Here is a 20575-nt window from a genome sequence, read left to right as displayed (position 1 = left end):
GCGCTCTTCCCTCTTTGCATATTTTTGTAATAAGCTGGTCTACAGACCAACTGAATTCGTGCAGTACCAAATAAACAAGCAGAAAAGACAGCCAGCACTGATACTGGAAGGGTAACAGTGGATCCCAGTAGCCATTACAATTGCCATGGGAATTCCTGGCAGGCAGATGTCTATTTCTCAGAGCTGACAATAACAAATCCAAAGAGCATCTCACAAGTATCATCAGAACCACAGAAACTACTTCAATTAAGTGAATTTTCCACCATCATTTTTACTTAACTTCTGACCAAAAGACCACCTCTCCACATCATTTGAGAATGTGTATCTTTATGCCACCACACAGAGCACTACTCTGCCTGATAAAACTATCTATTCAAACCCTAACTCATACCAAATAATCACCTAACCACAAAAGAAGAAAAAGTTACCTGGACGCAAATTAGAGAACTTGGTACATAAACCACACAAATTTCTTTAACAATAGTCTTCTACTCAAATAAAAAAACCTGCTTACTAGTGCTTTGAACAAATGGTCTCTAGCCTGAGAAGCAAGACATCATCATGTAATTCTTTGGCCCCATGGAAAAGGAGCATAAATTTAAACATTTAAAACTAGTACTTAAAAATTTCTCCCATTTTATTTGCGTTAGCCCAGATATGTTTACTTCATACTCACCTTAAATTCACCCATTAGACAGTCTGCTCGTAGAGAGTGAGAATCATACGCCTAAAAAGAAAGAGGAGCATGAAACAGGAATGCTCCCAAACAACCTGGTGAAATGGCCAGAGGATGCTGCAGGTATCCAGCAGCCTTGTGAATGAATACGCACTGGTTTGTCTTACCCGAATGCTAACTGTTTCATCAAGCAGCTCTAAAGGAGTCATGTGGACATTGTAGAAAAATATCTGTCAAGGTAAAAACAAACAAAAAACCCCGTCTTAAAATAATAAACACATAATTGTAGAAAAATATCTGTCAAGGTAAAAACAAACAAAAAACCCCGTCTTAAAATGATAAACACATAATTACTTGAACATAAAATGCAAAAGCGTAATTTTAAGAGGCATGTGAAGCATGCCTGGTGCAGTACTCTGCCTCCTTGCTGGACATATTATGTGGTAATTTAGTGCAGAGTGAAAAACTGAATTTAGTAAATTGACTCAGTACAACACAGACAAGACAATCACACTTCCATCTGAACAAACTCTGTCAGCAAAACTCTGCTGGAAACTTCCAGCAGCGCCCTTTGCTCCTTGCTCTGTACTTTGTATTTTTCTCAGGGGAACAACTTCAGAAATTATAAAGCTCATTTGCCAGAACATTAAATCCTGGTCTAAACATCTCTGTTGTAGTTGTCAAAGAGGCTTTGTTTAGGGTTAGTGGTGATAGCGATTGTAATGATTTGAATTTTGGAAAATCAAGGCCGTGGTAATAAATCTGATAGTTTGACAGCATGAAGATATATATGCTATTTATTAGCTTGTTTTCATAATACATCATGCCTCACCAAGCTTGGTTTTTGATCCCAGCTATATTCCATTCAGTATTTTATACAAAAAAATGGAAGGGTATGTAAACACGGTCCCTCCTATTCCAGTTTTAGACTACTATGGATATTGAGACTGCCAAGGAATTGTTTCAATATAAGGCGCAACCGACTTTCTGCCCTCCCTGTTTTTACCATGGCTTCATAAATCTTGACTGCTACCTACAGCTTAGTTCCAGTTTCAGTGTTTTATAAACTCCTTGGTCTTGCCTGTGTGTGTTAAACCTGCTTGCCACGCAGCTCCAAAACCTGAATTTTTCATATAAGCCCAGACAATGAGAGTTCTCCCCAGCATCTTCTGCATTACACTTTAGTTTTGCAACATTAGTCTTCCAGCTATGGGATCATTCGTGTGTCCCTCAGGCTTTGAATTCTCTCCTGTATTTCAGTGTGTTTGATGCACAGACCCCCTGTCCAGACAGAGAAATCTAGTTGTACTTTTACAAATCATGGGTAGCAAGGCAGAGACATTTCCAGATTCTGCAGCAGTCCTACGGCATTGCACTGAGCACTTGTCTGCACACACCATAGACGTCTACAATGATTTCTGATTAATTTTTCTGTGATGTTTATAAACAGCACACAACTACTCTAAGTGATTCTCTCACAGGCCAACTGCACCAAAGAAAATGTTCCATATGTTTCATATGAAGTTCGACTTCCTTCTAGATGGTTTTATCTGCTAAGACTGTCGGTGACAGAGATGTGTTTAGTGATGTGAATACATAAAGAAAGGGACTGGAAATAGCATAATGCATAATTACCCATAAATATCAGTAATTTCCTATTAATTGATCATAATGAAAGCTGTATTAACTATTTCTCTCCATTTGATAGCTTCAACATTTCAGCTAGAGTGTTCTTACACCACTCACTTCATCAAAAAATGGGTTATTTCCTCTCTTGATTCTTGTCCGGTGCGTCTGACCACAAACATGAACTTTGACAACTGGTTTTATGTTATTTCCAGGCAACTGACGACCTTCAATGATTCTAACACGGATCTGAAAAAAATAAAATCAAATATTTGTACTACTTCTTTCTCTATATTGTCTGTGATCCTGATCACAACAATTCCTTATACCACCAAAAATGTTAGCCAATACCTGAAGTAACTGACAGATATGAACCAGACTTTGCAAGCTTAATTACGACAGTAACTAATTTTACAAGCCAAGTTAGGGTTAATTATTTCATCAGAGTTTTTTCACTTGCCTTTACCATTTACTTTTAAAGCTGCTACACTAGTTTGAAATCTATGCAACTATTCAGTAAATATGGTTCATCCCTATTTCAGTCAAAACTGTACAAAATCAGACATCTCAGTAACAGGAACATTTGAGGATAATTTTGAAATACTGGCTTTCAAATGAAGAGGTTAATTCTCTCTGTGGTGCTGACATTATATTATGCTCAGGCCGTGTAAAATGAGCAGTGTCACGCTCAGCAGAAAAAGGAAACATCCAGTATTTAATAAATATATTACCTGAAAATCTTGTGGTTTGTTAGAGAGGATTCTCCGTGTTTTCTTTCCTTTGGTGATGCGTTTAGCTAGCTGGGCTTCCTTTGTGTCACTTGGCACTGTTGGTGTGATACCGCTAATTGGACCATCCAACCCATCCTCATAACCTCCATCATCTTCTCCATCTCACACAGCAAAAAAACAGTGCAAGTATTAAACAAATAGGAGAATTTTCTGTTAAAAGTTACAGAAGTAAGAGTCTGATATCCAAGAGTTCCACTAAATTTCTATTATTAGCTCACATCAACAATTTTTTTGCCAACTACATTCTTCCAACTCCTTTTGAAAGCTAGTTGTTTCAGCTTGCTTAAGAACAAATTTACATCCAAACCAAATTAACTCTAGATCAGTTTCTCTTCTGGATGCAGAGTGGCTAACACAATTCCCATACTTTTTTTAATCAACCGATTGAAGCAAAGTTCATCTGCAATCATCCTCCAAGTAGTTCACGATTCACCACAAGGGATTAATTTTATGCCAGTTGAATAAACATTGCTGTTGAATGTATCTTGCTGTTTCCCATCAGCAAGACACCACTGGTTTTTAGTTCAGAATCTTGAATGCATGAATACATTTAGGGTCTGCAATCTAAAATAGAACTGAATCATTCTCCACAACATTTAAATGCGGAATGTTTTTCAGTACGGCTCTTTGACAGTTCTGAAATCAGTATACCTCAGTGGAAGACAGTTCTACAACCACATGACTCTGTAATACTGAATCACACTCTGAGATTCCAGTATTGCAAAATAGGATACATAAATATCTAGACCACAAAAGTGGTCACTTCCTTGTGTTTCCAGCGCTTCTTAACTGGACAGTGACTATGGTAAAATTTAGAGGAAGAATGAGCTGTGTCCCCAGTGGCTGGCATTAACAGAACGTATACTGACTTCAAAAATTACAGGCTGATGATCACTTGTTACAACAAAGTCCTCCATGGTCCTTGTAAGAGATGTATAAAACCAGAGAGACTGACATATTCTGTAAGCAGAAGACCTTACCCACCTCTCTAGCATTTGCCTGAATGGATCCATGCAGCTAACAGATTACATACCCTAGCAGTTAATTTTTAATTTCTGAAATTGAGCTGTAGCTCTCTTAGGAAAAGTGATTTCATTTCAGGGGAGATCAGTATTTACAATAACTAAGGTGTGTTTGATAATTCACACTGAAATAATTCTCAGGCAATAAAAAGTTGCCGTTGTTTATTTTATCTGTATATTACAATTAAAAAAAAATAAAAGCAATCAAAATAATCTCATAAAAGTGAATTTGTATTTTTAGCCTTCAAGTCCATGTCTACAAAATTATTTTGAAAAGCAGTAATTTAACACACCGCTTTTGTGTTTATATAACTTATCCTTACACTCTCCAAGTGCACCTATGACAGAAGCCAGTGCAATCAAAATTTCCCTCAAGAAGACTTCTGATTACAGTTTTTTCCTTCTTATGTTATTATCTATCACCAAATAGTGGTCAAAGTGATTTACTTCTTCTCAAATACAAAATTTTTATTAAACTTACTTCTTTCTCCACAAACACAGCCTTGATATTAGGCTTACTATTTTCCAATCAATTACAAAAGCTTGTTATTTCACAGTTATTTTTAGAGTCTGGAAAACCAGATCTCAAAAATACTCTCAGCAAAAGCCTGGTTAATATGATAGAGAGTGAGACCAAAGAATATTCCCTACTGATCATAGTAATTTATTGCCTAGTCAAGTATTAACCTAATGTAAAACAATGTCTTCCAAAACTTAATTGTTCTACAAGGAAAATGAGGTTTAAATAATCAAGACATTTTTTTCACCAAGCTCCCTTGAAAGCAATAGATGGGACATCTCTGCTTTTTGGTCAGCCCTAGAATTGCAGCAGATAATTGCTGTTTCCTTGAGCATTCAAAAACCTTTCTTTCCTAAGCAAAAGCCATTTCGAAAAGTTTTTAAACAAACAGAGAAAATTACGCTAGAATCCATTTTATGTCAGGAAATGCCAGTTTTTTCCTCAGCTTCTGAATCATCCTTAATTTCTTCAAAATCACTACCTGGCACTCTTGACATGCTTGCTTCTGGTGAACAGCGCTGCTGAATGACTTTCTTTCTTTATCTTAAACAGCTCTTAGAGCTTTCAATAATAATGTTCTGAGAAAAGGTTGAAATACCTTCCTGTGCACTGGTCCCTCCTGGATCAGTTGGATTTGCAGGTCCAGCTGGTGGCTCATATCCAACTACCAAATCAATTGTTGCCTATACAGAAATAGTATTTTATGTAGACCACAGTATTCACAACAGTTAATTTAAAGCAGCAAGTTGTTCTCACACTGTGCATGAACAGTTAGCTATTCATGGGCATAACAGTTTCATAAAGTTTCAGCTACTAATAAATTAATAAACTATTATTAAGCTATATACACATACAAACAATACAGATTACACAACTTGAAGCTAATGGACTAGGTTCTAAAATAATATCTAACAAATGGAGTTGCTGCATTTATATCTAGAAAAATCTGTCACAACACAAGCATATAAGATGTTCTACAAATGTTAATTTTAGTTCCACAATATTCATGGCAGACAGACATGGCATCCTAATTTTGCAGACAGGAAAACAAAGGCAACAGAGAAAAAACACTATCTCATCAACAACCCAACAAGTCTGAACCATAAGAAAAATTTCCTATCTGGCTTTTTAAATTGCTTGTTCATAACTCCATCCTGGAAGAAAAACACTACGTCATTTTCCATTCTAATTATAGAATTGTCTTTTTTTGTGCCTGACCGTGGTTTTGGATTTTTGAAAAAAACATTATTATTCCTAGTTTCCAGAGTAACATGAGCAGTCAGCAAAAAAAAAAAAAAAAAAAAAAAGCCCAACCCTGTGACCAACTAATCATGATATTAAACTGCAGCTGATGAGAGACCGAAACTGCAGCTTCAAGTCTCTCATTACTGAAGTGCACTAGAATGCAGCATGAAGTGCCTGAACAGCTACACTGCACAAACACAGTAAGGTCCCAGGTTCCAAAAACTACTTAGTTATTAATTAGGTTAATAACCATTTAAATCTAAACATGTGCTAAATCAAGTTAAGCAAGTTCTTGTGTAACTTTCTGAACGGAGCTGGCAGTGAACGTGGGCTTGACCGTGAGTTCCAGAACCAGCGCTGTGGCACAGGCAGCTGTTAGAAAGCACAGGGCAAAAAAGGCTCATGTGGAACTTGGAAAATGCACTTTTTCAATATCAGGCTGGTTTTCACGCATACTCTGTGGCCCATAGTATTTATAACACATATATATAAATACATAATATATACAGAGAAAACAAAATTGTATAGACATATACATATATATGTCTGGTTATAAACTTCCTCCGTCTGGAACTTTTGCTAGAAATTTCCAAGAATTAAATTGATATTAGCCCAGCTGCTGGAGCATTTTGATCAAGAATACAGTAAAATAAGAAAACATAAGTCACTCACTCCAGTTTCTTGTCCCCTTTCATTCAGCAGAGGTATGAGTTTGAAGGGAAAAGATCTGCTTTGGTAACCTACAAGATCTTTAAGTGCTACGGATGCACTGCCAATTAATCTGAAATTAAATAAAAATCATTATTAGAATGCAAATATACATCAAACAGAAGTTCCCATTTTTATTTTGCTAGCATCTGTTAGTCTGCCAAGTAGCTCCAGCCATGACTTGAAAACTCAAAGCACAACAAAAGACCACTGCAAATGTCATGTAATGATTGTTTACTGCTAATTTTTAATTTCTGTTTCGTTGCACTCAAATGTGTGGATGATATTTTTGGCAGCTACAGCTTTAACCTAAAAGAGGTTAAAAATTAAATTATTTTTTGTCTATTTTTGAAAATAATCTCCTGTATAACTTTCAACAGCCATGTCACTTATTTCCACCACTGAATTCTCATTGATAAACTAAAGAATATAAAAATTTCTTTCCCTACACAGATTTGCAAACTCTCAGGTGAGAAGCAGTGAATATAAACTAGGTGTAACAGCTGTTGCACTACACAGAAAGAGACACGAAAACCAGACACATCCCCGTCTTTGTACTGGAAACAGTGAAACAGAACAAATGCAATCAATGCGCTTACTAGAGAACTACCAAATTAATCTTCTTGCCCATACTCTGCATTTTGGAATAGGTTCATCTTTCTTCTAAGATCTCAGCATGTTTCTAAAGGTCCTAGAGCGGTTTACCAAAGGAAGGTTTCAAAGGGGTCTGACTTGCGGTCGATTTTCCTGAGCTGCTTCTGCCTACTTTGGGACTGCACCTGTCACTGTCACTGTCACCACCTCCCAGAAAGACAAAAATTTCAGGTGTTTTTAGTACCCTGCAGAGACTACCTCTAGTTTAGGCAACCTTTCTTAGTGTGGTACTGGTCTCATGATACCTGGCACTGCATTTCATTCCCATGGTATGTAGTAGCAGTTTACTCCCATACTGAAGTGGATTACTGGAATAACTGAGATTTTTTTTCAATGAAAAATAGATCATTTTACCCTGTAAATATTTCAAAGAACATGTGTTACAAATAAAATACCAGCTTGCTGCCAAAGCAGAAAAAAGATCTGTACACAGAGAACGCAGCTGAGGTCCTCTGAAGTTACAGAGCTTTTTCATGGAGTAGCTAAGGATGCAAGGGTATTTTTTGACACAGAGAAAGAGCACTACTATAGCTACTCTTGCATACTGTGTCAAGAGAACATAAATTAATTTTTTGCAAAGTACAATAGGATACCTAAGAATAAAAAATTAATTTCCTGCAAACGTACCTTCCAGGTATTACACATCACAACTTCTGTTTAGCTGCAGAAACTTACATATTTTGAGGTGCCATAGAAGGGAAAAACCCAACAAGATTACTCACAAGCAGGTAGGCCAAATCTGATTCTAGAGAAAGAAAATATTTTCCTATGCATCTTTGTAGAAAATTTATGTAGACTTGACCTTTTGGTTTGATATGAGCTGGAGTGACTTAATTTCAAAAACATCATCAATTCAGAAGCCATTCAAAGTAATCTCAAATCATCAGGATGAATGTTTCAGCAACCACACCCTCCTATCTGGTGACATTAACTCAAGAATTGCCGTTCACCTGTAGTGCTTTTGAAATTTTCCACTGTACACTTCCATTTCTACAGCCTCATCTGCCCTGTACAATTGGTAACTGCACACATCTGAATGCAGAGTAACCATTTTTAAAACAGTGATCACCTTCAGCAGACTCAAGAGGGAAGCAGTTACACAGACTTCCTGCTTGCAACCAGCTGCCTCTATATCTACATGCCTTTATTTCCCCCTCCTTTAGCAGGCTGGGCAACAACAGTGTCCAGTCTTTTTCCACTCTAAAAAGACTGAGAAATTTAATATTCAGTTTATAAACTAAGTCCACTTCAGCTTTGGGCATTATTGTGCCTTTCCCAAAGTCACCCTGTTCACTGGATTTGGGATGTTTCACCCCTCCCTTTTCAGAACCACAGAACTGATGAGGTTGGAAGGAATCACTCAGGATCATCTAGTCCAATGCCTCTGCTCAAGCTTAGTCAGCTATAACAGGTTACCCATGACTCTGTCCAGTCTGGTTTTGATCATACATCTACTCAACTAATGAAGTAATACATTCCTAAGTAACAAGGAATGCCTCAAAGTTATCCTTAGGTCTCATCTCTGTCACTTGTGCAAGTGTTAGAGAAACTCTTTTTTCTGACATGCTGCTCTCAGGTTTTCAATCTTTGGGCTAAGTCAGCTAAGACAGATCTCAGGAGCTGTTGTGGGATCACGTCCATCACCAGTTCATTGATGTTTAATGGTTTGGTGCAAGGTCTGCTCCTGTACCTCCCTCTGACAGGTAACTAGACTCCAGTTATCTGCATGGCTGCTGTGAAGTTCCTGGGTTTCTCTGAACTTTGAAGACTTTTTATCTTCAGGCAGGATTGTATGTGAACTCCATCTGAAGTCATGACTTACAAGATGACAAGGAATCCTTTTCTTCCAGCACAGCTAAAAAGAGTTTCTACCACCTGTTCACTGTCAAAGGACACTGTTCTTTGCTGACCTATTTCAGCTTTCTTCCTCTTGCCTGAGCAGATCAGCATTTGCCCATTTAATTCCAGACCACACTACTCTCTTGACACCATCAAGTGGGACAGTTTCTGCTACTGGAATAGCTTAATGCATCCTCTGACCCTTTGTTCATCAGCTGTTTTAGCAGAAGACCAAAGCATGTGAGTATTGTTTCTTAAATGTTTAAGTACCTTTTTGGCTATCCCTAAGGCTTCTACAGGGATAATGCCAATCAATCTGGTCTTTTAAATTTCTCCAGTTTTGCTGGAGTAAAGCAAAAACCCTGTCCTGCCACAAGCAGTTTAAAGATCCTAGTCTACCACTGCCAATGACACCAAAAATAAATGCAAAGTCCCTATTCAGAAGGTGATTTTGAACCTTACCAGGCCTATGACAATTTCCCCACAGTGATCAAAGGAAAATACCTAGTTTTTAAGCATGAAATCAATGAACTACTGATGACCAACTATTAAACACTGAGTTGCATTTGTGCCAAAGCTAATGAATCGGTTAGTGCTGTGGTTAGCACTTCCTGTTAGGTGCCTAAATAACCAAGTGAAGTGAAACTTCACACCCACGTCTGGATCAGGAAGCGCTAACTCACAGTACCAACCATTTTATTATTCCTCTTGGTTTGAAAGTAGCAATCTATACTAAATTCTTTAGCCTATCATGTCCTTTAGCTGCTTACATGCTACTTCTACTGGAAGCCCCAAGGTTTAAATTACTCAAGAGCCAGGCATTTATATTATTTTCATCTGTTTTTAAGGATTTATTTTGGCAGAGGTTTATATTTATGATTCTCATCAGCAAATTTGATTCTCTGCTGCAGTTGTAATTATTATACTCAACCTTTCTCTCTCAGAGTGTATATTTCATTATAAAGTATACTACAAGACCCAACACCCACCTTCTCTTACTCATGCTATGTTTAACTATTTTCATTACGAAAAACCTGTATTTTATCTTTACTTATTTGAGAATACTCTTTGCAAGAACATACTTTAAAAAAGAAACAAAACATGGATACTGATCTGAACAAGGATGAAAAGCCCAAAACTGAATTTTAACTGTCTGGATCTTGCATAGAGTGGATGCAAGAAAAACCTGCAACTATAACAGTCACAATGATGTGGAAAAGAATCCACACAAAAGGGTACAGCAGTAGGAGGATTTAAACAATCTGGAAATTATTTAACTATGAGAAATCCTTAGTAATGATGAAATAATTTGCCACACTGCTCACTTGTAGCTGCATTTTTCTGTTAGAGCAAAGGGTGTGCCCAGTCTGTTTTTCCTGTCTCACTAGGTTACTAACTACACAAAGGACATGGGGAAACACATAATCCCAGCTCATTCTCTTAACTTCACAGGGACAACTGACATTACAGCGGGTTTTCTTGAGATTTTTTTAACTGCATAAAGATTTGTGTTCTGAGAATTCGAAATCTTTCTACTAATGGTATTAGATGTAATAGAAAACAGATGTGTCCTCTTTTCAAACGTCTTTATGCCAGAAAATCTAACTAAGCATGAATCATATGAGTCCTCCGGTTTATTCCTATGATGCTTTGTCTGTATACAGTGGTTTGCTTTGTTTATCTTTTCCAATTACTGTGACTTTTCACCATGAAGAGCACTCATTAACCTATCTGCAAAAGTTTAGCAATCCTGTAAATGAAGCAGTAAATTTTCTCTCCAGGAAAACAAAGAAATGGAAAAATATCTAAATGTTCTTTCAGGCTTAATTTACAGAAGCATGCCAAAGCAATGAGTTCAGCGCCTTGGCACCGTGTAAAAGCAGAATAACATCCACTGTACTCCTCCTCCAGCATGTTTAAAAACAGACTGGATGAACAGTTATATCAGCTTTTAGGAGCTGGAACAAATCACGTCTTGCAATCTTCTGCTCTGTTGCTCCAGAGGGTAGTACAGGTTCTGCAGTCACATCTTGGGCATAACAACAACAGACCAGGTGCCTGGAACTAATCAGGACTAAGAGCGCATGGAACAGCAGAGTGTACAGGAGCTGTGTGAGTGAGCAGCCAGAGAGGGAGGCTGGGCTCAGAAACACAGTGCTCTGCTCCTGCCCTACAGACAGGCAGGAGCAGAACATTTCAGAGAAGGTTGTCACTACCCTGAATGTGACAACAGCAATCCCCACCGCTTGTTTCCCTCAGAAAAAAGAAAATAAAGCCAAAGGCATGGTATAGGTTCTTTTCATCGCTGGTTCTCAGGCAACAGAGGCCCCTAGACACATCTTCACACTCAAAAACTAAATCCAAATTCAATCTAGATTTTAAAATAAAATATTAAAAAACATAAAACATCTAAAGGGACGATTGCTCATTTCAACTCAAATCCCACTTAGCTTAGACACCTAATACACCTCCCAAGTTAATGGGTCTACTTGTGAATGTCAAAAGCAAGCACTGGGTTTCTTAAACTATCACTAGAATAGCTTTCAGTAGTAAAGACGTTAAGACAGGCATTGTGCTCCACCTTTCCAATCCTGAACTAGCATGCAGACAACCCATGGAAGTGTTATTTGCACTCTTCCACGTAGCACTGTTTTGAAATGCTGCAGCACTTCAGACATGTATCTAACTACAGACTTTTTCTTAAGTATTAAAAGAGGATACCATGATATGATAGTCCTAAATCTCTCTCTAACTCAGTAAATAGAATCAGTAACTCTACAGAAATACAGGTTATGCATACATGCAATTGTTAGGTGAGAAACTTAATCCACATTCCCTCCTTTCATGTACTCTTTCATCTTAAAGTGAGTGTTCACACATATCAAATCTCTTCTGTTGTTACAGTGTTTTGGGTCTTTAAAAGAAGTACAAGATGCAATTTCCTATTACCATGTTACAATCAGGATGCCATGTGTTTCTCACTTGTCACCCCCTTATCCTGTTTCCCTGCCAATATGCTTTCCAAACACATCACACATTGCAAATATGAGGATGTTATTGAGGATCTATTTTCAAAGGGCATTACTTCGAATGTGTTACTCTGGCTTTGGTAGGAACAACTTTCTGTGCATAAACCCAAGCAAAACAAACAGGCATTTGCACAAGCTGGGGGTTAAGAGTTACAAATATGAGTCTAGATGCTATATACAAATACAATTTGAAGAAAACCAAACACATGACTGTTTAACTTTGAATCCATGTACAGAGTGAAACATTTTAGGTGCTTTAGATAATCACTTTCCTTTATTTTCTGATGCATTATAAAGTCCATTACAAAATTCTGATTGCTGATAAGCTTTCCTGTCTCAAGTTTTGAGATCTCCCTAAAGTCAGAAGCATGCAATATATTCCTGCCTAACTGACCTGCAGGAATCTCAGGAATGAGAGACCTGAGGGCACTGGCTTGATTCATAGTGATTTTATGACAGAGCTCTTAGAGTATTGTAAAAACCAGAATCCACAGGTAGGGAAGAGGCAGAGAGCAGTAAAAAAGAAGCTAACAATGGAATTGGGCTACTATGAGTAAACATCAGTGTTTGCCTAACAGACATGAAATCTGCCATGAAATAAACCAGAAAAGATGCCATTTCCTTTCAGAATAACAAAGAGAACACTACTTGGCATTGACAGAAAAGAGAGAGCACAGCAAACAGCAGCTATCGGTTCCATTTCCCCTCCTGTACTTCTCTATTGAAAGTTGTGTTTAATACTGGGGCGGGAGTAGGGAGGGAGAGGGAAAGAAGGAACATACTTGTTTTGTCCAATTGTTTCAAAATCCTTCACTATAATTGTTAGGGAAGACGAATTATCCAGAGCAATTCCTTTCAAGTCAAATTCAACAATCTGAACAAAAACAAACAAACAGACAAACAAAATCCAAATTATAATGACAAGTTATGTAAAAATTAACAACAGAGTAGCATATACAACAAAATGATTCTGAAATAAATTTTGCATTTAGTGAGAGACCAAGTCCAGCTCCATTTGCAAAAGTAAAGTAAAGAATGCTCATAGCATGTACTTGATTTGCTAATTCCTAGCAACAATAGCACAATTAAATTGTTTAACAGTGAGCCATCATTTCTTTTGCAGTTCCACTTCCTTACACTGGCATACATATTGTTTTGTCATCCATAATATCAGATATTAATCCACTCCAATACTGGCTGAACTCAGTTGCCATTGAATTTAAACCAATAGTTGTGTGTTCCCTTTCTTTACAATTCTAATTAAAAAATGTAAGAAGAATCTTCACTTTCATTTATCATTGTGAAAAAACACTGCTAAAAAAACATTTTTCCCAAGAAAAATATTACTGAAGATGCAATAGAAGACAAAGCCTACAAATAAACCATGAGGACTTTCAATACATAATTCCATTTAATTCTGTATGGTTTTTCCTGGTATGCAATAAATTATCCCATTATGTTCCCATACATGTGGTTAAACAATGGCTGAGTATCATTTTAATTGAAAAAAGTGGGAACAAAACCAGGCCACAAACTCAGCAGTTATCCATCTAATTTTTCCTTAACACATTACTAATGAATTGTAATAAATGGTGCAAGATGAATTCATTCCCCTGCATTTACTAACACCTTGAAAGAACACAGAGCACAACATGCTGAGCTGTTGAAACTGCCTTAATGACCTTAAAAGCACCGTTTTAAAATGACCAAGGATTTATTTTTTTAAAAATTACCTCATTCCAAACAGGATTGAGTTCATTTTCAATTTTCTTTGTTTTCTTTTTTTCATCTGCAAAGACAAACAAAGCATGATTATTTGTTTTTGCTAAAGCACTACAAAAACATCATATTTTTTCCTTTCACTTTTCTAAAGAAGGTTTGAACTTTAAAACAAATGTTCCCATTCTTTTTTATCTCTTCCAGAAGTTGTATGTTTTCCAATCAAGAAGTCCCCTGGGCAATTTTAGTAGTTCAGGCTTTTTATTGTTTTGTTTAAGCATAGCTAGGTGTATTTCCAAAATAAAAAATAAATATTTAGGCTTTGCAACCTTTTATGACCCTTAGCTTCACCTTCAATAATGATGAAAAAAGACAGACTAAAAGACCTGGAGACATCAAACCAAAGAGTAACTTTTAGGCGATAGCAGTAAAGAACTACTTTCGAAAGTAGTAAAGAAAATGGGTTAAATATTATGATATTTGAGTTACACAATATTTTTGAACGATTAGCTCTGGAATAAAATCACATGGAAAAAAATCTTAAGCAGATATGCTTACAGTATCAGCACTGTCTTGTTTAAATGAACAAATATTAAGAGGAAATACACACGCATGTAAGAGGAAATGCAATCCTTCCTGAAAACATGGTTTCCAGAGGTTATGAAGATATGACTTCACTGAACTTACTGTGGCCTAAAAATGACCAAAATTGCAATTTTCCCGTACTTCATGGTAAAATTTGCATTTGGGCAAGCTACAAATCATGAGAACGTGGGGTGTGGTGCAAATTATACACAGCTTGGCATTATTTTCCCTGTGCAATTAAAATATATGTATATAGCTCCAATGAGGATGAGTCTTTTGACACTCAGAAGCACGAAAGAGCACACACAGCTCTGTAAAGAGAGATTGCACATAACAGTGATAACAAATGAGCATATTTAAGTACAGGGTGTAAAGCAGCCGCTGATCTCCCAAACGCTCAGCCACCGCAAGAAGTCCAAGCTTCAGACACATTCCACATCTTTAAAGATTCCAGTAAAGATAACTGCACTTTTGGTATTTGAAGTTATGACTGTACTTGGCCTGGAAAATGCTGCAAAGGCCTTGGAAGCAAGAGTACAGATATGCCCCATGGGAAGGACACATCCCCACCAGCCCGGCTGCCGACTGTGGGGGCTCTTCGAGAGTGGGACGCACTGAAGGACTCAGCCCATGCTGCAAAGGACAAGAACTGGCTCCCATTTATGTAACAGCAATTGTCTCCATTTCATACAGGATATTGACTCACGTTGTAGGACAAAGGAAAGCGCTTTCATAACATACCATCCCGTACTGTGGCCTGACATTTTGCAGAACAAAGCACTCATTAACAAGCTAGTGAAAGAAATTCAACTTTATGCCATCTAATAGGAGACAAAGCATTTTCAAAACTGGGTATCCCAGAATATCTGAGGTTGGGCACTGATACTCCAAGTTCCCTTGGAAGCTGGGAGATGAAAAGACATTTTCACTGCCAGTGGAAAAAAAAAATGAACAGCTACCGCTGTTTGCAAAGACCTGATTCTGATGGAAGTAATGGATAAAAGTCCCGTGATCCTGCCTAAACTAAAATATAACTCTCTAAGGTGAGTCCTGGCTTGAACAACAGTCAGAACAATTCTTGACTTTGAGCCAAATTTTCCACTCTGAATTATCCATTTTCACAAAATCAAGATTTATGTTTCCTCTAATATGCATATTCTAAATTACACTGAGAGAAAAAAAAAACCCTTCTTCTGTTATGCAACTATATGAAAGTTGAATGAAAAAAACCCTGGGAAGCACAGCTTACATTGGGTTTTAGTTGTAATTTTAGTCAGCCAGAGTGCGACATTCACATTCCTCGAGGAAATGTTTTGCATATATTCTCTTTGCTGACTTCCTTTTCACTGTACTTTTATCAGTATTTTAATGCACTAGGTGGTGGTGGTGTTTGTTTTCAAGCTCTTGGCAAAGCTCTTTCTTTTCCCAATCAAAAATCCCCGTTGCCAAGCAGGGTGAGGTGGATTGCTCAGTTATTCCTGGAGCTCACAAAAGTTTCAGGTCCTCAGGCTGTTTTCCTCTGCTGGTAATGACTGCAGGTATAAAAACCAAGACTAAACCACAGCAGGATAAACTGTGCAGTAAGGCCAGTCACCGTGTTCAGTGTGGCCCTACCATGAAATAAGAAATTATGGTGGATACAGGTAGAACACTCTATTCTCATTTCTTTAAAAACTAACTACAGTAACTGTGGTACCATAGGAGAAATTACTATTTACTTTATCTTGATGGAGGTATATTACCTTATATTTTAACATGCTAGTTAATATTCTCAGGTGGAAACTACTGTAATAAGAACTGAATGGCTCACTGTCCAAAAACAAATTAGGATGAGCTGTTTAAATAATAACTGTTCCATCATTACAAAGATTACAGTATATCAAAATATTTAATGTTCCCATCCTGGTTTTTTTCTGTTATAACTAGTGTTTTAATCAACATGAGCAGGTGGTGAATAGCAGAAGCAAACATCTTTTATAACAGTCCTAAGTCTAAGATTCAAGAGAGAATCTCATTTCAGTTAAATAAGTATCCCATAAAATTTTGTCAAAGGAGAATTAAGATTGCATGGCAGCAGCAACTGCAGGATCAAATGGGCAGACCTCCAAAATCCTGGAAATTAAATTTAGATAACTTACCTCTCTGCAAAACAGAACATTTAAATCTAGTGAATAATTACACTCTAAAACTATTTTCTTTCATACAATGAAATATAAACTAAAATAGCTTTGAACTACTCCAGGCCTGCTGAAAAGCTCTTAGATTAAGTACAAATGGAATCAAGTTGGATCAATCCAATTAAATGACATTTCACCTCAGTTTTTACTGCATAAAGGCAGTAATAAAACATGCCTTACAAGGCAGCCAGCATGAACGATCAAAGACTAAGTATCTTAGCACTGACTGCCCATACAAGCAATTGAATCAATTTTTACAGGCTGAGATAAGAATCTAACAAACAAAACAATTGCATTGATTTAATCATTATCACTTAGTGTCAGTTTAGCAAATGGCAAGTTTTTTTACATTAATTTGACCAATGAATTGTCTCACGGTGAGGGACAAACTCAGAATTCTGCATGAACAGCACCCAATTCCAGAGAGCGATATTCGTTTACTCTCAGGGTGTAGTTCTCTTTGAACTGTGAGCTGTTCTTAAAGTAAATAAAAGCTCCATCCCACTGAATTGGACATAAATGTGTAAAAAAAAAAAAAAAAATAAAAAGGGAAATGCTTGCACAAAACTCCTGCTGCATCAGAACAGAAACAACTGTCTATTTCCTCCTAATACGCAGCTAATATACATCACTGTAACAATTACATTAACTGCCTAGTCTGTAACCAGCTTAGTTAAACAAATTGGATGAAATCTAGTCTTTTCATAGATGAAACCATATTAACTTGCACGTCTTAACATATAAAACATTTGCAGCCACTTTCATACTAACAGCTGCGGTATCAGGAGCTTTTCCTTCACAGCATGGCTGAGACTGAAAGACTCCGTTTCCATGGGAGGCTTAAATTTACTGAACCTGACATCAGCAAAGGCCCTGTAAATTAAAATTTGAACAAAATACTGTTTTAACGAAATGCCAACTTCCACAGCCATTATCTGTCAAATGAGTGCTGTTCACTAAGACTTCACCAAGACTCCAGAGTCAAACAAGAACATGAAAATGTGCTGCAGGGCCATGGCCACAGTCCTACAAATACTTGAATTTTTCCAAGTCTAGAATGTGCACTCCCAAAAGTGTTTTTTATGTTTCCCAGGATTTACACTGGGTAGTGATCCAAGTTAAAGATTAATGCCCTTTGACATAATCTTCCCAAAATAAGACTGGTGTCCTATCTCTACATATTAACAGAGTGAGGAGAGAACCAGCAGTATGTATGTGTGTGTGTGTGTGTGTGTGTGTGTCTATATAAACCTATAAACATAAACAGCTAGAAGTTGAACATATTTCAGATATTGCTTTATGCCCTTGCACTTGGTAACCAGGCACTCCACTTACAAATTAAATCAGAGCTGCTTAATAGCTGGTAAAAGCCTGGGATTTTCTGTCCCACTTGAATCACTCTGGACAGGAAGCAAAATATCAGACTGTTGGTATGTAGTAACATCACATGAATAGAAGTGGCACGATAATGAGAAACTGAATATCCTACTAAAAACCTGTCACAGTTATGAAGCTGACACTGGTTAAGCATGTTTGGGAACATTAAAAATCCCAATTAGAGTATATAAAGGATAAATATAATTTCATTCCTTTAATGTCTGATGTCCAATTACTGAGTTTGGATTACTGAAGGACTGAAAAACAAATCCAGCAAAGAAGAAAAAAACCCCACCAAACTGTAGTTTATATTTACTAGGTAAAAGTGAACTGCATTAGAGCACATAGAAGGAAACAAAGCTTACAAGGAGGGATTAAACAGGGAAGAAGGGAAGGCATAAACCAGCTCTGGAATCAGAAACTGCAAGAACAGAGGCAACACAGAAAGGCAAAACTGGCAGGAAAGCAGAGAAAGACAAGGAAGTGGAAAGAGAAAATAGATACTTAAAAAGCAGCAGAATGTGAAGCAAACCAGAGAAATTACAGTATAATCACTTTTTGCAGGACAAGAAATCTCATTTTAGTACTTATGAAGTTCCAAACGCTACTGAGACAAGCTCTGCCACTTGTTCTAACACATAGGGTGGTTTAAAAAAAACCAAAAAACCCCAAAACAAAACAAAACAAACAAACAAACAAAAAAACCCACACACAACAAAACAAATCTTGCAAAAAAGGAGGACACTGAAGGAAATTGAAGGATTTGACATCTTTCTGATGCTGAAATAAACAGATCTGAAAACTTGTTACTTTGAAAGTTAAGATTCTGCATGTGCTTTCCTTTCCCAGCCTACAGCTGTCATGATTTCAGATTTGGCTTCTAAAGGTGACAAAGCCCTGCAAGGATTTTTCCCACTCTAAAATACCGTATGGATTTCAGTGCACAGTTAGGAAACCAGGTCACCAGGAGAAGATGCCTGTTTGTCAGTTTGGTTTGATGTATCACATGATCTAAAATTGCTTAAAGGTTTTACTACCTTAAAGATAAATCAATACTAGAAATTGAGTTCCTCTAGTCTAGCCAAGTGAGGTAATGATGGCAACAGGTAAAGTATACTGTAAAACATAATTAGCTTTACATATAAATGCTAATTTTATCACAGTTTTCCTGTGATAAAATTAGCATTTATATGTAAAGCTAATTATTCTCCTCCCATATATAACTGATGAGCAATGAAAGTGAAAAATCCACTTTCCTTCCAAAATCTTGTAATTAAATAATCTCAGCTGGCAAACTTCTGTTTAATTCTGTCTGTGAAAGAAAACCACCACCACCACCAAAAAAGCCCCAAACCAAACTAAAACAAAACAAAATCAAATCCCTTAGAAATAGTACTACTGTTATTCAGTGTACTACTTGTAACAACAATAAATCACATTTTTATTGTATGTGTGGGACAGTGAGCAGTGCCTGTTCAAAGTAATCAAGACAGGAATGATTTTCCAGATGGAAAACAAGGTAATCTTCAATAGAATTAAAAGTGGTTCATTTACGCAATTGGATTTGTTTTTAAAGCAACAGGCTAATCCTTTGCAAAAATCTGCAAAATGTGGATCCTGAAACAGAAGCACAGCTGGTCAGAACAGACCAATGTGCTCCACCCAGTTCAGACTTTGTTCAGGTAACTCCTGTCTCTAATTAAAAAGTCTTCCCCAAAATTACATCAGATGCAATTTCAAGAAAACATGTTTTCCCAGATTTTTAAATACTTACAAAGGGCACATCTTTTACAAAACTTCCTCCCTGACTACATTTATGGCAGTTTTGCTTACCTTTAAAAATAACAGAAACGATAGGATCTGGTTTCCCAAACTTGGTTTTAGGGATATTGGTAGCAGATTCCACAATCACCCGAAGCATTGTTTCCCGTCTTGCCTAAATGTTGACTACTACCGAAGGAATTAAATCTTCAGTTTCACAGTCCTTAACTTCAGGACTGAAATGCTAGCAGGAAGAGGAGGCAGGGAATTACTGCTTTACAGCAGAGGAGCTCTATGGGTGGATCTATGACGGTCTAGCTACTCAAAGCTCTGGGAAAAAAAGCGTCCTGTAAATTGACACCCGGTTCTGTCTTGCTGCACAGAAAGAGCTCTCGCTAGTGAAATCCTGTACCAGAAAGGGCACGCTGCAAAAACTCAGATTTCTTGTTCCTTTATTCTTAAACTGTGTGAGAAATCTCTCGTCAGAAACCAAGGTCAAGAATAAGCATAAAGCAACACGAACATTTAAGCACGACTCTAGATCTCGAGCTAAACCGTATCTCGGTATACCAAGGCATGAAACTTCACGATGGCTTATATTTTTTCCCCCATAGTTTTTAGAACTTCACTGTTCACAAGTGCTTTTGGTTTGTCTGCGCGACAGCCTAGTCACAAACTGGCGATGATCCCAAGGAACAGTGTAAGTCCTCCCCCTCCTGTTGTATTCTGGAACAACGACACTGCAGCTTCCTCATGGCACATCCTGGATATAGGAGATTTCTTGAGGCATTATTGAAATATGGAGCTATAACTAAAAATTAAAAAGTGTTAAGGAAATGAAAAAAA

The 20575-nt window shown here is 37.2% G+C and overlaps 1 protein-coding gene across 2 annotated transcripts in view; it reads right to left on the bottom strand.

Moving 5' to 3' along the window:
- The window catches only part of MYOF (myoferlin), a 62527-nt gene extending 42554 nt beyond the window's left edge, over window positions 1-19973 (bottom strand). For both annotated transcript variants that reach the window (XM_040071015.1, XM_040071016.1), the window contains exons 1-9: window positions 19802-19973; window positions 13844-13899; window positions 12893-12984; window positions 6553-6661; window positions 5234-5318; window positions 3034-3194; window positions 2423-2551; window positions 844-906; window positions 677-727 (exon numbers count right to left, since the gene is read on the bottom strand). In XM_040071015.1, coding sequence (XP_039926949.1) covers window positions 677-727; window positions 844-906; window positions 2423-2551; window positions 3034-3194; window positions 5234-5318; window positions 6553-6661; window positions 12893-12984; window positions 13844-13899; window positions 19802-19889 — 834 coding nt within the window. In that variant the 5' untranslated portion in view covers window positions 19890-19973. The remainder of the gene's footprint in view (window positions 1-676; window positions 728-843; window positions 907-2422; window positions 2552-3033; window positions 3195-5233; window positions 5319-6552; window positions 6662-12892; window positions 12985-13843; window positions 13900-19801) is intronic.
- Window positions 19974-20575: the final 602 nt, after the last annotated feature.

Source organism: Hirundo rustica, chromosome 8 (assembly GCF_015227805.2).
Source record: "Hirundo rustica isolate bHirRus1 chromosome 8, bHirRus1.pri.v3, whole genome shotgun sequence".
Taxonomy (NCBI): domain Eukaryota; kingdom Metazoa; phylum Chordata; class Aves; order Passeriformes; family Hirundinidae; genus Hirundo; species Hirundo rustica.
This window is presented reverse-complemented; position numbering and strand designations above follow the sequence as displayed.